The sequence below is a fragment of the Megalobrama amblycephala genome, linkage group LG9 (genome assembly GCF_018812025.1).
Source record: "Megalobrama amblycephala isolate DHTTF-2021 linkage group LG9, ASM1881202v1, whole genome shotgun sequence".
NCBI lineage: Eukaryota > Metazoa > Chordata > Actinopteri > Cypriniformes > Xenocyprididae > Megalobrama > Megalobrama amblycephala.
In genome coordinates, this window is record NC_063052.1 from 17,965,731 (window position 1) to 17,984,418 (window position 18,688).

At 35.3% G+C, this 18,688-nt stretch overlaps 1 protein-coding gene across 2 annotated transcripts in view; it reads left to right on the top strand.

The window, feature by feature from the left end:
* The first annotated feature begins 5,865 nt into the window (after positions 1-5,865).
* Positions 5,866-18,688, top strand: part of zfpm2b (zinc finger protein, FOG family member 2b) — a 64,058-nt gene continuing 51,235 nt past the window's right edge. For both annotated transcript variants that reach the window (XM_048201953.1, XM_048201954.1), the window contains exon 1: positions 5,866-6,152. In XM_048201953.1, coding sequence (XP_048057910.1) covers positions 6,113-6,152 — 40 coding nt within the window. In that variant the 5' untranslated portion in view covers positions 5,866-6,112. The remainder of the gene's footprint in view (positions 6,153-18,688) is intronic.

An 18,688-nucleotide genomic window follows, 5' to 3' on the forward strand; every position in this document is an offset into this window, starting at 1 on the left:
GTCCTTGCTTGCTTACCTAGTCTGATGATTCAGCTGTGCACAGATCCAGACGGTAATACTGGCTGCCCTTGTGTAATGCCTCGATCATGGGCTGGCATATGCAAATATTGGGGGCGTACATATTAATGATCCCGACTGTTACGTAACAGTCGGTGTTATGTTGAGATTCGCCTGTTCTTCGGAGGTCTTTTAAACAAATGAGATTTACACAAGAAGGAGGAAACAATGGTGTTTGAGACTCACTGTATGTCATTTCCATGTACTGAACTCTTGTTATTTAACTATGCCAAGGTAAATTCAATTTTTAATTCTAGGGCACCTTTAAATTAGCACAGATAATTTGGTCTTGGACAGTCATAAAAACTGATGAGAAATGTTCATATTGAAATGTGAGAAATTTGTGAGATCTGTGAAACTCTTGAGGAGACAGTTTTGGAAACTTCATGTCAGGTGAAAAAAAATATATAGGAGAAACAACTGAAAAATAGTTCTTTACCAATAATAATAATACATTTAATAATGATTTGGAGCATGCAGCGCTTTTAGTATCCACACAGCGACAAGATTGTGACAACTGACCCTTTTATTCCCTACGCATCAATGATGTGCGATAGCACTACAGAGTGCGTGTGTGTGTAAACGAACATGTGTGGCAGCCCCCGATTTCTGGCCCCAAGGACTTGTTCGTTCCCTTTCCATCAGCAGCCGTTTTCAGGTGGCATGCAGTAATTTCATGGCTCGTTGAGGGTGTGCAAAACCTGGGCCACTGTCACTGTTAACTTTCCTCTCGCCTGGAGCCTTTAAATGAAGTTATTAATCCAGCAAACACAAGCGGACCGGTCGCTCCCGTGGGGAGGAGCAAAATTTACTGTCCCCGTCTACATCCGTGTCGCTACGAACCGTGTAATGACAATTTCATTTGTTTTTTTGTTTTTTAAAGATAACTTTGACGTCACCTCAGTGGATGTAACCCGTCAGGCCCGGTCACACTTCCACTTCCTCTCGGTCTTATTCTCCACGTCGCGTCCTCCATGTTTCCACCGCTGGTTTCCCAACTTCCATGTTCTGACGGTGCATCTGTTTCCTGTTTAATTGAATCAAGCCTTTCGAGTTTCCATACACCCCCTGCACTGAGTAAATGTGGTAAGACCACAGAAGTAAACATCAGAGGTAGTAGGAAGCAGCTTTTGCCATTCACAGCTTATCACCAAAGACCCATATGTTCACATAATATGCCTCCAATTTGAAGGAAAGGATAACATTGTCTACAAAATATCCCTCACAGACAATGTTGAGAGACTAATACATCAAACTAAATTTGTTTGCCTTACTGTAAATATAATCTTCTGCTTTGTTTTTTAGGGGAGACTTCAAGCACTCCTGTAGGGGTTGAGTTATTTTAGCAAGATTTGGCCATTCTAGATTTTTTTTTTTCTCTTTATGGATAGCATACAGGTGGGTAAAAGGTTGGCGGGGATGATGTTTTGCCAATTTATTTTATCAAATGAACTAAAAATGAACTTCAAATATATCTCACGCCAGAGGCGAAAACATATGCAAAACCCATTACACAGGCTTCACCCTACCCCATTTCACACTATAATTCTATCAGATATCCTTTTAATGGTCTTCAGAAATGTGAAGGTGATGGAAGGTAGGTGCAAGGAGTTGAGGGCTTCAGACAAGTCAGATAAAGTAACAGGATGAATTATGCCTTAATTGTTACCGCTCAAGTCAATCTTCTCAGAGAGATGGGGAAAAATGCATGGAGATGCATGTCACAAAAGTCAAGAACTGTACCTACCTCTGTTGTTTCTTGAGGAAAATCTCAGTATTGTTTGTTGGATAGATCTTTAAGTGCACTTTAATCATTCAGGATGTGATGTTACATCCAAACCATCATGGGTGATTAACTTTGTTTATTTTTATTTATTTATTTTTTGGCAACATAAATGGAAAATGGCTTGTTTGATGCATCTCTATTTCTATTTCAGTGGACAAATGTTTAAAAAAATACACTTTTGGGAGGTACATTTATTGTTTCACAAGTTCATATCTGCTCATGTAATCCTTGAATATAATGAAGGTAAACAAATTTGGCTTGATGTCCAAAAGAGGAGGCTTGAACTTGAGACTCTGAGCTCTGAAGTTTGTTATGAAATGTATAAAAATAAAGGTGGAGCTGCAAGAACTGGTACTTTATGCTACTGAAATATGCAGCTCTTGCATTATATTTGACAATATTAGATGAATTTCCTCATCCAGAACCTTCATTTAGAACATAAAGTAAAATGGGGTAACTACATTTTAGTGTAGTTTACTGAGAACAAGACATTCCAGGAATGTTGTACACTTTAGCATATTTTAAAAAGAGTAAATTTTCATGAAATAATATACTTTAAAGGAATATACTTAATTGTGAAATGTAATGTTTTCAGACACTTAACTGAATGTTAATTGCTACCAAATGAAAATATATAGCTTAAATTTAATCATTTATATTAACTGCAGTTAGCTGAGCTTTAGAGTGCTTTTTCTAAGCCACATAAGTAGGACCTAATATATCTTTTATATGTAGTTTCATCATTACTTTTATTGTCTTTGAAATATAATTAAAGTGCACTACCGAATGACAAGGATTTATGGGAAACTAAAATATATTTTAATGCCATTTCTATTGAAACTTGCATGTCATGTATTTGAATACAATTGTAATTACAATAATGATGAACTTTAAAGGTAATATTGAATAACACACTTAAGTTAAAATGATTATCAAGTACTTTACATGTGCTTTATGTTAATCAACACATCAAAATAAGTGAACGTCTTTAAAGCATGACAAAAGATTATTAAATCATCATGATTTATTATGTACTTTAAAGTAAAACTTAACTTTTAACATTATTACAAAGCGCAATTTTTAAAATTATACTCAAGAGTTAAAGAAAGTCATCAAAGTGTACTCTCTTTATCTACACTTAAGAAGCCTTTTATTTCATTAATATTATATTATCTCAAGTAAACATACTTGTAAGATTTTAAGATTTTCTTTTTCACAAGGGGTAAGATTTCAGTTTGAACTAACCAAAATGGGATATATTCATAGTGCCCTCTAAAATGTATTGCACCCTACACTCTTCAAAATAAAAGGTTCCAGTAAAAATATAGAAGCCCATTCAGTGTTTTACAGTTGGATGCCATAAGAGAACCATCTTAAGTTTTACAAAGAACGTGTCATTCTCTAGTTCTTAGAGATCTTGTGCTTTAAAGAACTCAGAAATAGTTTGTTCTTAAGAATAACACCAAGAACTTTCACCCTCCAAAGAAACAAAACTTCCTACAGAGTGACAGGAACCTATTCAAAGAACCACTGAAGAAGTTTTATTTTTAGGAATTAAAGGTTAAGTGGTTGTGATTTATTGTAAGAGTGCAGCATGCACTTTCACCCATTCTGTATCTTCTTTACCATAGAGGTCATTCTGTCCTCTGTGTTTTATAGACTGTCTTTCCCCTGCCATCATTTTACAGCACAGTTATTTACATCGCCCTCTCGGTTGAGCAAGATACGAGCATAATTGCATGTTAGTTTTTAATTATAAAAAAGTAAGGCGATGGGCTGTAAGGTAGCATCACATTGTTCCCGTCTTATCCGTGCTCTGTGATCGTGTGAGGCTGTCTCCTGTGCTAAGTGATGATAAGCCTGCTTTCTATGCTCGCTCATAATTAATCCATCTCTGGCGCGCCCCCGCCCTTATCGCGCTCGTTCCCGCGTCTCAATGGAACTGGAATTCTCCATTGATATCTCCCATAAAAAGAGAGTTGCAAATCCTTTAGTTGAGCCTTAGATTGAAGACATGATTCCCATTGCGCTAAATCTCAGCATCTATACCCTGAAAATACAAGGAGGAATTTTAGGCTGTTGTATATAAGTGCACTTGACATAACTGAATGTAATTTTTTGGACACCTAATTACATGCCAATTGTAATTGAATGAAAATATATGATAGTTAAATTTTATATTAAACGCAATTTGCTGTACTTTAGAGTTTTTTTTTTTTTGACCCACTTAGGTAGAACTTAAGTACATCTTTATGTTATTTCATAATTACTTCTATTATCTTTGAAATACTGACTGATTTATGGTAAACTAAAATATACTTTAATGTCATTTCTATTGAAACTTGTATATCAACTATTTAAAAATATTTACATACATTTAAAAAATATATTAACTTTAAAAGTAATATTGAATAACTCACTACCGTTAAAATTATAATCACATACTTTACATGTTACATGCTTTAGTATGTTATACAAGACATCAAAATAAGTGAACACATTTAAAGCATGCCAAATGATTATTAAAATATAATGATTTAAAATATACTTTAAAGTAAAACTTTTAATTTGGCATTGTTACAAAGTGCACTTAAAAAAAAAAGTGTACTTAAGTATGTTAAGAAACAGTCATGAAAGTGGATTCTTTTGTACACTTAAGGTGCCTTTTATTTCATTGATATGTTATCAGTTTTTTGGTTGCACTTTATTTTACAGTGCCATAGTTACATTGTTATTACTCAAATAAGTACTGAGTACTATTAATTAACTACATGTACTTACTATAGAGTTACAGTTAGGGTTAGGGTTTGGTTTAGGGTTAGTTACTTGTAATAATGTATAATTTACTGTTACTAGTAAGTACATATAGTAACGTGTAACTACGGCACTAAAATAAAGTGTTACCTTTTTTTTAAATACATATATATTTTTAAGATCTGAAGTACACAGCATATGCACATTCATTACAACTAAGTGTACTTTTGAATTATAAGCAGGTTTATATAGATTATAAGTCATATTCATTGACATTTCAACATTTTTTGCCCATTTTGAGTCAGCTCAGAAAGTACGAAAATCAAAAGCATTTAAGTTCAGAAATGCTGTCTAGGTATGGCAGCTCACTAGGCATATATTCAGAATGGAATACTTGCACACTGCTTATACTGTGCAGTAAACACTGTAAACAGCCTTCTGCTTTTTGTGTGTGTGTGTGTGAAATGCATAGTGAAACATTTCAAATAGTAGTGTGTATGCATGTTGAATTCAGCAAATGGCATCCAGCAATCATCTCGGAAATAAAAATGTTTCTTTCAAATTTTATGCAAAATAGCCTTATCTCTTTGTAGTTCGGACATGCTAAAAATGGTGGTATTTCCAGTTCTTTCTCACACTGGGAAGGTAAACTTGAGCACATTGCATTGTGGGATATAGTGTTGCACAAAGTAAGCTCTGGCCCTGTCTCAAATGGTGCACTTGATGTCTATTTTGATGTCTTGCAGAACCAATGGTCTATGGCATTACATCAGGTGTGGACTTCACGGTGCCATTTGGGACGAGGCCTCTGTTGCATGCGGTACATTTTAGCAAAATGCAGTAAATTATCCAGTCATAACATCCCATAAATTATCAAAATTTGCAAACCACGCAAAGTATGCATACTGTATACTGCAGAAATAGTAGCCTACACGGTTTTGAGACCTGTTCAGTGTAACCTTTTACATTGTGTTGTTCTGAAAATTTCCAGCTAATATGATAAACAAAACAATAAATAACCTATTGGCTGTAACACTTTTTTTTTTTTTTTTTTTTTTTTTACAAACAATCAAACAAAAACAAAACTCACATTAACCCAGAAAGTTACATTTACACCGTATTTAATTAGACCTCATACAAAACCATCCAGAGAGGAAAGAAAAAAAAAAAAAAAAAAAGAAAGAAAAAAGAAAAACGAGGATCTATTAAAATACTACAGCGCAGTGAATGTAACTTGGCTGTAGTGTGTGGAGTGTGTGAGTGCTGCTGCAGCTCTACGGCGCACCGCTGCGCTCAAACCTCCTGCAACAAAAGCACAACACGCGCTCATCTGCGCTGTCAGTGTGCGCTCGGATCACAACACAACTTAACCCTCTACACGACGACACCAGCTAACCCTGACTGGAATCAGACAGACACTGAAACACATCCGAGTCTTACAGACAGCGCGTTTATCTGTGTTTGGATGAATCGCAGTATCATTTTTTAATCTCGAGACCAGCGCGCGGAGCAGGAATGTCCCGGAGGAAACAGAGCAACCCAAAGCAATTCAAACGTGAGTTTGCCAACGCGGATATTCCTCATGCTTTTTTTTCCCCTCAAAAGATGACAGTTGTTTATAGTAGTTTTAGTTCAGCTAAAGTTGATACACAAACGTTTCTTTAAAAACATTTCGATTTGTGATCGGAGCTATTGTGGATCAGAAATCAAAGGCTTGTTTTGTTTCATTGTATGAAATAACTGATATTCTTCTTTTATATTATATCGTAATAGAAATGAAAAAAAAAAAAAAATGAAATTTTGAGATCTTTGGAAAGTTAGTAACTCTTGATTTGTCTGAATGGCTGCATGCAATGTTTGTGAAGTATAAGCCATGTGCATTATTATTACTTTTAATACAGTTAAAATATACACTTGAAAATTACACTTATAATCTTGTCAGAAAAAAAAAATGATTATTTTCTATTGTTTGAGAAATTAATGTAATGAAAAAAATGTCTGGAAATCTGGAAGTTTTTAAAATGGCAACAACTCTTTTTTTGAATAAGGCAAACATTGCAAAATATACATCTTGGAACTACAGAGAAGTGCATTGGTTGACGCTTGGTGGAAATTAAATTTTTATTGAAGCAAACTTGAAATAACAAGGACAGGTCTCTAAAATATGTTATTTATTTTCAGTCTTGGCATAAGGCACTGGAGTTTTTATAGTGCTGAGACTGTTTGCTTAGCAGTCCAGGCATATCAGCCTTCATCATGTCTGTTTTCTGCTTTTCAAGGTCTGCATTATACAGAAGGCAGTTGTTGTGATATCTCAATCTGCAGACGTGTCCCACATATTTCTGGAGTGATTTGAAACACTAGCACAGAGCAGAGAGTTCTTGAAATGACTGTAGGCTAGAGAGCGCAGCAGCACCTGTAAGGAGCACAGCTTTACCAGCCACCTGCTCATAGCAAAGGACAAAGAGGTTGTTATGGGTAGAGACGCTCCTCTCTTTTTTTTTTTGTTACATTTTGTTCCCAATTGAACGCACTTTGCCCTGTTATCTGAACCCTGGCGATTCACCCTGGATTTTCATATTTTGCCTATTCCATTCTCTGGTGTGCCCTCTGTGAAGCAGATAAAGCGAGAGCACTGAAAGAGCTCCATTAATTTGCCCCGATGACTGTGGCGATAAGGGCAGATAATGGGTTAGATAAGCTGGGGAAGATATACCATCAGAGACCCCATTATTACCATTAGAATTCCAGGCCAGCAGTCTGTTCCAGCCTGATAATCCCTCCCCCATCCTCCACTTCGCATGATAAGACAAGGAATAGTCAGTCCGCACTCTCTTTATTAGCCCGCCTGGATATTCAGATAATATGGTGATAAATTATGTATTTTCTTTTCTCCCACTATTTTAGCCCTATTGAAGGATCTGTCTTTCTCCTTATGGAGAGATAAAAAGGGCATTTTGGGTCATCTTTTTTCTTTTCCCATGCAGCCCTCCCCCTCTGCTGGTGTTTAAGGTTTTATTGTAATAAGAGTTTGATGGTAAAGTGAGATTGGATGGCCAAGGTGTCTTGGTGGGAGAGTAGCCGTCAGTGCTATCAGATCAGCATCTCCAGCACAGGCTGGTACCAGCTGTTCATCTCAACCTCTATCACCTCCACGGCCAAGCGCAGTGTAAATTTGTCCAAATTGTTGGTCAGCACATGCCGGGTGCGCCAAATAAATGACAGCGGATTAAAAAGCCTGAATGCGACGAGTCTAGGTTTGGTTTCCGTATGCTAGCATAATTTTTTTTTTTTTTTTTTAAACTTAAACGTTGAGGACGTTCTTATTATCTATGAATGCTTATAACAGTAAATAACTGATTCTGCATGTTATCTTTGTATTTTGACAGCTAAACTGTAGATTTACAAATTGACAAAGTGCCTTGTCTCTAATGCAAGAGAAAAACGATTCACTCTTCATCTCTTTCGTCTCCCATATTTAAATATTTTTAACTGAAATCCATATAATCAGGTCAGGCCATCATTAATACATTAATAAACTCCTTCAGAAAATGCAGCGGCTCCAAAAGTATTTGGACTGCTAAATGATTATGGTCATAATAAGACATACCTGTGGTTGCTTTGTTATGATACCTGTTTGAACATGAGGTGACTGACTTCATACATCCAATTAAATCACCTTGATAGTAAAGAAGTAATTTCAGAAATGACTCAGATAAGTTAACTGAGAGTTAATAATTGATATTTTGAAATTTAATTCAGTGATATTGACATGGTGCTGGAATCGTAGCTGGAAATTACGTCACACCCGAGTTGATCGCGTTCCAGTAAACGGGCCAAAAAGCTAACATGGACGCGTCCAGACAAACCTTTGTTGTGCTTGCTCTTTTTGAATACAAACACATATTTTGCGCAGATAATGCCGAGTATCATGTCCACAAAAATAGGTTGGATATTGTGTGCATCACTGAGTTTATTTAGACAAAAACGAACAGAAGTGCTAATAAACAATAAAGTACTACTGTTTCAGTACGGTTGATGCATTGAGCAGCCATATTGGATTCTGAAGATTCTGGGGTTGTTGTGCTTCCCCTCGAGTTTCCAAGTCGCAAATAGGACTTGAGGGGGCGTTCAAGTTAAAAGTTCCTACTGGGCACTAGGACTTTTCCACTTCCGAGGACAAATGGAACCATAAGTGTAACTTAAGTGTCCAAATGGCGCCACTGTATATCCTTCTAACTACTGAATGTGTAACTCTTTCAATATGGTGTAACCGCTAATGAAGTTTTATCACATAAGATAGTCTCTCAGCTCTTGCAGCAGTGAACTGTCAAAGTATTCCTCTTTCTCTCATTGTTCATAACACTTCAATTATTTATTTGGTGGCTGTCATTGGTAGTTGTCGGCGCTAACTTTGTGCTGTCAAAATATGATAATTTATTTCATTATTATACCCTATCAAGGATGTCAGATTTGTTGCCTCTCCTTTATTCTTTTTTTAATCCGTTTTGATTAACTTCATCTGCCAACTGTCAGCGTGAGGCATCCCTCATTCGTGAGCTATCTCTCACAGATCAGTGCAATATGAAGAGAGGGCTTATTGCGTGCCAACTTTCTCCCCAGCATCTGTTCAGCACTAATGAGCTATGAAGTGCTGTGGCTCACTAGGCTGCAAAAGGAGGAGGGGAGATGGAGAGGACAGGACAGGAACGCCACGCGCCTGTCTCACCCTTCTCTGGGAACGCTGCGAGACATCTGAACAGCTTAGGAATGTAGCCACTGTTTGTCTTTGTTAGTTGCACAGAACAGTTCCACAAGTCAGTGATTAGTAATACCTGGATTCTAGTCTAAAGCAACAAGCCACAAGAGGCTGTGCAAAGGGAAGGGCTAAAATCATTGTAATGCATGGCCTTGCAATATGATAAAACACCAATAAATTATGAGTTACTTTTATTAAAACCATACAATATAAATTATTTCCAAAATAGTAATAAAAAAGCATGTAATTTATAAATACAGTCAAAACCAAAATTTATTCAGACACCTTGAACATTTCATTCATTAATACAGTTTATTCACTATTAAAAAAATGGTAATAAAATATGACAAGATCTCAGAGTTGTGTCAGAAAAAATTAATCTTAATTATGTCAGATAACATGGTCAGGTCAAAGTGTCTTAATAAATTTTGGTCCCAAATGTTTATCAATTTCACTGTATGAAGAATTATTGGGTATAATATGTCACAGTTTACTTTATTTTGCTATCCTCACTACCTACACACATAAATGAACTATGGTGTCCTGCACCCACTAGTTAAAATGTATATCAAAAATATCAAAAATGTCTAAATAATTTTTGGTTTGACTGTATATATATATATATTATGGATGCCAATATAATATTGAACCATTCGGTACAGTACATTCCATACATTACAGCCCTTTTTTTTTTTTGGATTTGAGTTTAAAATTCTGTACGTTTTATTTCTCTCCGAAAGGACTCTATGCACAGTCACTTCCGCGTTTTTCCTCAGACCCATATTTACATCTGGTGCTGCACCGTAAACCACTGGTTTCTTACCTAGAGCTGTCAAAATGACAATTTTACCTTTTACGCCAATTTGATCAGCACTTAAATTTAAGAGTTTAACTTTATAAGCCATTCACCTCAAGGAAACAGAAATTATTAGTTCACCTCTCGAGTCTTTGGGTCCGAGTTGTTCGTTCTTTTGTCATGTGACAGACTTTAGTTAATAGGTTTATTTATTTATTTATTTTTACGTGATGCATTTCTGGTCTCATATTTTTTTTTTTTTTTTTTACAATTTATAAATTTGTGAGCTGCCAGTGTTAATTTTTAAATATATTTATTTAATATTATACAATACACTAATGTGTAAAAGTGGATTTTTTGCTTTAAAGTAAAATAAATAAAGAAAGAGTATTGCAATAAAAATTATTTTTTTCTCCTTAACCTCTTACTGTTCTTTTCGCCTAAGCGTAGAATAACAAAAAACACTCTGATGTGCCAAGCCATCAGAACCAAACCCAACCGAACCGAAAACCGTGGTTAAAAAAAAACGAGGTATGTATTGGACCGTGGGCTAACTATATTGTTGCATCCAAAGTCTCTTTTATGCTCACATAAGCTGCACTTATTTGATCAAAAATACAGTTAAAACAGTAATATTGTGGAAAATTATATATATAGAAAACAGTTGTGCTGCTTAATATTTTTTGTGGAAATTGTGACACTTTTTTCAGGATTCTTTGATAAATAGAAAGTTTTTATTTGAAAATATATGAAACAGAAACATGAACAAAAAAAGGTAGCTGGCCGCACACTGAGTCCAATAAAGAATGAAAAACATAATTTATTTTATGAATTGCATCATGCCATCGTGCCAAAATATTTGACATAGAAATATTTTAATTGTTCAGTAGATATTGGCTCCAGTTATTGAAACTTCTGTATCAGTCAACCAATACAAAATACAACCAAAAATAGAAGAAAAAAAAAAAAAGACAAAAAGACCATGTACAAAAGGCTGTTCTTAAACGGCATCTGTAGGCAGCCTCTGGGACAGTAGCTCTAAAAGAGGCCGACAGAATCAATGCCAAAAACAAGATAAGCAAGATGTTTATTTGACGAGCCTTAATCATTGATGCCCCTGCTGCGCTAGATGTCCTATCAGTGAGGTCCAGCGGCTCTAAGGGAACACGCCACTTTTATTCTCCTCACCTTCATTGAGCCTTTAGAATTCAATGATGTTAAATCAATAACTGTTGTCAGATGCACAAACTGGTGGTTGGTTTTGAATGGGAACAAAAAGACGGCTCAATTAGGGTGTTTGTACTGAAGGTTTGTTAAAGAGCTTGTCCTTCGAGTTACACCAATGTCCCTTTAAGTCATGTCATTTTACTTGGCAGCCATCTTGGTAACTGTTGTCTACTTAAATGGGGAAAGACAGAAATAGCCAAAAGTGTTGATCAAGATTACATTTGAACAATATCTAATCAGCAATAGAATATCATACAGCAAATAAAACATAAAAAACACAATTTCACTTCTTTAGCGTTAGCATATTTAGCTTTTTGAAAGGCAGTACTTCTGTTCCAATACTCACCATTTTAAGTGTTACTATGCTCCCATTTATTGTCCTAAAAGTCTGCTCCTCCTAATACTATTTTATATAAGCAAATTCTCTCCTGGCCAGTTGTGGAAATGAAATATATCTTCCTTCTGTGAATGCTAAGAGTTCTGTTTACTGTTTGTTACTTAGTCTGTTACCTGTAGAGAAGTGCTGAGATTTTGACTGGGTCAGGTGGTTTAAATATTGCTTAAGTTACGGGGAGAGAAATATACAGGCTACAGTAAATATAAGTGCAGCAGAGCTCAGAGCTTTTTGCTTTTTGGATTCGTTTTTTGATGATTAGTGTCTATCCAAACAAAGATGTTAAACATGGGACATGGTCAAATAATCTGGTATTTGGCAAAAAAAAAAGTCTTATAAAATGCTTAATAAATGAGTTATTTGAAAAGCCAAATATGTTTGCTTGTACAGTGGCTTCTGGTGCCACAATATAGAGTGTTTGTTGGGATTAGAGAGCTCTGCGGTCTAATTTTTACTTCAGCACCTCCACAGCAAATGTGATGGCATGCTTTTAAATGCGGAGTGGAAAATCGCTAATGGCACAAATCCGGGGCACTAATAGGTGATAGCTGAAGTTTGTGCAAGCATCTTTTGCGAACTGCGCTTAAAAGTTCATAATTCAAAGTGCTTTTGGGGTTCAGTCTGCAAAGCTGTTGATATCAAATGACAGCCTTTAAGTTCTTTAATTACCTTAGTGATTGCACAGCGTGCTTCCAGGATGCTTGAATTCTGTTAAAGCTTAATTATTAGTTGTGCTTTCTGTTTATATCAAGGATTTGATATGTCAGTTGTTTGGAGTGGTTTATTTGCCATGAAGAATTAACAGAATTAGGATCATGACAGATAAATCACAAAGGAGATCTCCTTAATAACTGAGTTGTTTCTCCCAGACAGTAAATGACAAATTAACAAACGGAGACTTATGTGTAAGTCTGCCTTTTCCAAGATTTTTCCCCTGGGAAAACAACCCAGACTCTCACGTGGATCTCCTGCAGACTTTCACAAGAGATTTTGAAGTCTCTCCATTTAAAAGCCAGAGATCTCAGATTGTTTTCCAAGACAAATGATCTGAGTTGATACTTAAATGAAACATAATGTCCTCAATCTCTGTCTTATAAAATACTTTAATGGAAATTTACCTTTCAGTAGAGTAAATGCCTGTATAATGGAGACTTTAGCTCTGATTAATGTAATTGATTATCTTATGGTGGATTGATTTCTTGTTGGGTTTCAGTGGTTGTGAGCAGATAATTCAGATCTTTGAAGTCAGAATCGTTTTTTTCAGACAAGGGTGCTGTAGGTCATTGTGTTTCCTCTTCAATCACAGTTAACACAGTTTCTCCATCCAGATGTCAGCTCTTATATGAGCCATTGTTCCTACAATTCTCCCTTAAATACTAGTTCAAGGATAAGAGAGTGTATTATAGGATGAGATCTGAACCTTATTTGTGTTTCTAGGCTGTGTACTAATCGTTCATATAATCTCATTTAAAGATCCAGCAACACAAAGGAAGGACTGAGCATGTGTATATTGGGGGATTATGAGAACATGGTGGTCGCTGATGGGGCTTCTGTATGCTAAAAGAAAAAAAAGTTCTCATTGTAACTCTAATTAGTCATGGATTTTTTTTATTCTTCCCAACAATCACACACTGAAAAAAAAGAAAAGAAAAAGAACAATTTTTCTTTGCAAGTTTTTGCATATTGCTTTCTTTTTTAAAGTAAATTTCACATGTATGGAATCAGGTGAAATCTACTTAACTAAATTATGTAATATTAAATCCCTGGGTATACTTCCTTTTTTTACGCGTACGCTAGTGTACGCGCATAGTTGAATCCACAGCCTTGGAAAGTATACTTCATTTGACTCATATGCGTTTTGAGCAATCTCTCGCCACGAGTTACAACCCATGTAAACATCTTTGTGTTCTTTAATGCTAGAGTTGAACAAATGAGGGCACTTTCTAACCTCTTCGCAAAATCTCTCGTCTATGTAGGCGTCCATTGTCGCTGTAGCTTGCATGTGTTCCGGTCTGTTCTGTTCATTCAGTTTTTATTCAACTTGTGAATCGACGGCCCCTGGGCATGGATACCACCTTGTGGATAAACTAATTACTGCCAAAAAATTTAATATGCACAGTATTTACAAAGTACAGTTCAAAGTACTTCTGATGACGAATTTCGTGTCGCATGCACTGTACGCTGACCCTCGCCTACACAAATATACTTTGGGCTTAACAAAGAGAATAAGTAAATTTTGCCTGGTCTATCAGAGTTTGTTGAGTAATTTCTACTTACTCATTTGAAGTTTACTTTGCAGTACTCTGTTTCAAGTACATTTCACTCACTCTTTGTAATTTTTTCTCAGTGTAGCACTGAATTAAGCCATGCTTTTAAAATGTATGCTCTACTTAGAAACATTTAAGTAAACAACACACTTAAGACAACATGTCTACACAATACAGGTAATGAGGTACAACTGAACACAGAGAATGCAATGCTTGGTACACAATACACAATAACAGTAACAATCATTGGATAGTTTTTGTGTATGAATGGGTTATTTTGAGTAAGCATTGACAAATCAAAAATGTATTCTAGATGCCACAAAACAGCAAGTTACTAAAGCTAACAACCAAAAGCAACAATAAAACAGTGTAAATACAACTAGAAAACAGGGAAAAATGCAGCCTTATTAATTATTCTTGCCCCAGAGCATGATGGTAACACCAGTATCATAATTGAGTTGGTTTTACTTAATTTTAAACTTTGGACATAACAAACAATATAAGATTTTTATCCAAGATGCTTTGCACTATTTATTTATGTCACTCTCTGTGGACTGTGCAATAACTTTTGCACCTTTAACTGCACTTTCTTTGTCTTATCTGCATCATTCAGGTTTATACATGGGCTGTGATTATGTTATTGTGGTTTATGTGAGGATAGGTTTTGTAGCACCTCTGTGTAGTCTCTGAAATTTCATTGCATCCTGATGCAATGACAATAAAAGCTTGATATTGAAATTCTTCAAGCTTGGTTTAGAAAACCAGGTTAGTTGCATGTAATTAATTATGGCTAATTTACTGTTATTACTACAGTAAGTACATGTAGCATATTTTGATGACACTGCAAATAAAGTGTTACATAATATGACATTCTTAGCTTTAGGTTCTTGGGTAAAAATGAAAAACACATTAACTACACTACCATACCCTTGTGAATAGGAAGTACATTTTGGTATACTTTTAAAAAGAATACTTATTATGGAAATAATATATGTTAAAAGAATATATTAATGTGTGAACTGAATGTACACTTATTTGTGTTTTTTTAACAATTAAATGAAACTGTTTTATTGTTTAAAATTTTATAAAATGCAACTTTGAAAGTTTAAAAAGCTTTTTGACACTTAATTAGGACATTTTCAATTAAAATGTTCTTTAATGTCATTTCTATTGAAATTTGTGTATTTAAAAATATTTCAAATTACAATTAATCAAAATAAGTGTACTTTAAAAGATGACAAAAGTTTATTAAAACAATGATTTAAAATGTATTTTAAAGTAAAACTTAATTTTACATAATTACAAAGTGTTCTTAAGTGTGTTAAGAAACAAAGTCATGAATGTGGACTCTCTTTAAGTACACTTAAGTGGTATTTTATTTCATTAATATCTTATCATCTACAAGTTCAGTTTTTTTTAGATTTAAAGTACAACACAAGTGCACTTCTTTTTCACAATGGTACAACGTGAACACACGGCCAGATACGCAACAGTGCACCATAGTGAAAATACTGTACTCCTATCCATCTCAGCCTGATTTTATTTGATTGCATCCAATTAAATGTGGCATCTACCCTTGACTATGGTCTCCCGGAGGTTCAAGTTGATCTTTAAAGGACATTCTTGGTTCACAACTTTTCTGAATCCGCTCTTTCTTTGTCTCTTTCTCTATTCTTTCCATTCTCTACATCTCTCTGGCCCATCTACTCCTGGGAAGAACCCAGCAGAATGACTGAGATGTTATGCCACTGAAGTGATCAGGCATGCAGTACAGTGCCAGGCTGCCACAGCTGTTTGTTTGATGTTGTGCCGATGTTTAGGAATCTAAATCTGACATTCACACAGAGAAATGCATGGAAAATTTTATTCTATTTGGAAATGTAATCAAGGATGTATATGATGCATCTTAATTTTTGTGGTATGTTAAAAATTGCAGATATTAAATTAGGCAGGTCAGTTTTTGGAAGATGGACATGTTTGCAATACACAACACCATATAAGTGGTGTGTTCGGAATGCAACACTGGCGTACTACTGTTGTATACTGAGTACTTCGAAGCTTTACGAATCTTTTGTTTCGAATCAGTGGTTCGGAGTGTGTATCAAACTGCCAAAGTCACATGAACCATTGAAATTTCGAAACGTTTTGAAACATTTATGACATAACGAGCCTCCTTTACTGAAATAACATGACTTTGGCAGTTGGATACACACTCCGAACCACTGATTCGAAACAAAAGATTCGTAAAGCTTTGAAGCTGCATGAAGTCGCCCATTATTAGATATTGTTGAATAAAGTCGTTATTTTGTGTTTTTGAAAAAAGTATTCTCATCACTTCATAACATTAAGGTTGAACCACTGTAGTCACATGAACTGTTTTAAATATGTCTTTAGTAGCTTTCTGGGCATTGAAAGTGTTAATTATCTTGCTTTCAATGGAGAGGCCTCATTGAGCCATCACATTTTATCAAATTTATCTTAATTTGTGTTCCGAAGATGAACGAAGATCTTACAGGTGTGGAACGACATGAGGGTGAGTAATTAATGACAGATTTTTCATTTTTGGGTGAACTAACCCTTTAATTTTTGGCACTCCAATAAAAAAAAAGTCAAAAAACAAATGTTAAAAGTCGATATTGCTGTCATTAATTTTGACAAATCTAGTTGATCATATTCTCTGCACACAGAAAATTTGCATCGTGTGCACTGTATGCGTTCTGCATACAACTTCTTTCAAAAATAATAGATAGAATGCCATTTCAACTCATCAATCTTTGGTCAGATGTAAAAAACTATACTGTAGAATACCAGGATAGAAGGAACAGGCCGGAATGGCAAGGAAAAGAAGGCTGATTTCCATGCGGCTCGGTGCTGTCAGATTGAATTAGCTCAGGTGTAATTAGAGCGCTGGAGAGCGTCCTGCTTTGGCTGCGGTGTGCGACGGGGCAGCATGGCTCTACACTGAAGCCAGCTGATACCGAGCCGGGCCGCTATCACCATGCAAACACACGCCTCCAACATCGCAGGCGAGCAGCAAATCCAAGCATGAAATTAGCAGTCACTCAGATCATGCCCGCATACTTGCATATTTCACTTAGTGTGTTTTCAGATTTGTGAGTATGTGTGTGTTTTAGTGGCTAGCTGGATTGTAAGTGCAGTGTTTTCTGGTGGATTGTTAGGAGTTTGCAAACAGCGTGGGTGCATATAGTGACCTTTTTGTCAAATTTAAAGTCAACGTAAAAAAATGGAACTTATTTACCAAACTTCATATTTCTTTATAGTCTTAATTTTTGCACAATTTGTCAGTGCATTCCAAAAAAAAAAAAAATCTCCATTTAAACTTTAATAAAAAATGTCATAACTTACTATTCATCAAATTGCCCTTTCTTTCTTAAAAAAAAAAAAAAAATCTAAAAGCAATTTAGAAATAGGTTCTATAGATTTGTATAGAAATCAAATCTGAAAATCTGTAAAAAGGGTTTCATAGAGGGAAAAATCACAAATTAAATATCTCTATTTTCTGATAATATCCATAGATCTACAGTTTTTCAGACATTTTTGATATATATTTTTTTTTTTTTTACTAGTGGGTGCAGGACAAGTGAGGATAGCAAAATAAAGTAAACTGAGACATATTATACCCAAAAATTATTCATACAGTGGACCATCAGTAAAATTGATAAAAATTTGGAACCAAAAATTATTCAGACACTTTGACCTGACCTTATTATTTTTTTCTGACACAGTTTAACTCTGAGAACTTGTCATATTTTATTACCATTTTTTTTTTAACTATAGTGAATAAACTGTATTGATGAATGAAATGTTCAAAGTGTCTGAATAAATTTTGGTTTGACTGTATATAGATGTTATGAGCTTCCCAGTTTTATTTACAATTACAGTAACTTACTCCTGTTATTTACAGTCATGGGATGAATTAATAAAAAGTTACTGTGATGTGACAAACTATCCATGATGATGCAATGCATGTTACAGTTAAGTACTGTATGATAATATTACAGTCATTTTCTGGTCATTTTGCAGTTATTTACCTCAAAAACCTTATAACATCATATACTATAACAATGTATTTAATATCTATAGTTTCTCCTAAAGCTCTGTTAAAATTATTCCAAGATTAAATCAACTGCTATGCACACTTATTTATACTCCAAAGGAATTTTCAAAGGAATCTTTTTATACTAAAGTTTATGCCTAAGTGAGAGCTACACTGAGTCTCCTGAGCTGTGGAGGAGTAACCTCTCAGCAGTAACATTGTCCTCTGGGGAAGTCTGAACATTTATGGTCAAATATGGTAAAACTGTGACCTTGTTCAGCACATCTCCTCTCATTACGTCCGTCTCGATTCCTTTCATGCACACAGTCATTGCTGCCCTCCTACAAAAGGGCCATTCATAAAGCTAATGAAAAGAAAGAGTTTACTAACCCAGATCACAACATCACAGCTCTTTCTCTCTCTCTCTCTCTCTCTCACACACACACACACACACGGACACACACTTTACTAATAATATATACTCAAGACGAAACAACCCAAAACGGAACCCTATGTTCTGGAATAAAAAACAACACATACTTTATTCATGCCTCGTTTTTCTAACTGAGGACATCTCCAAAGGGAGCTTTT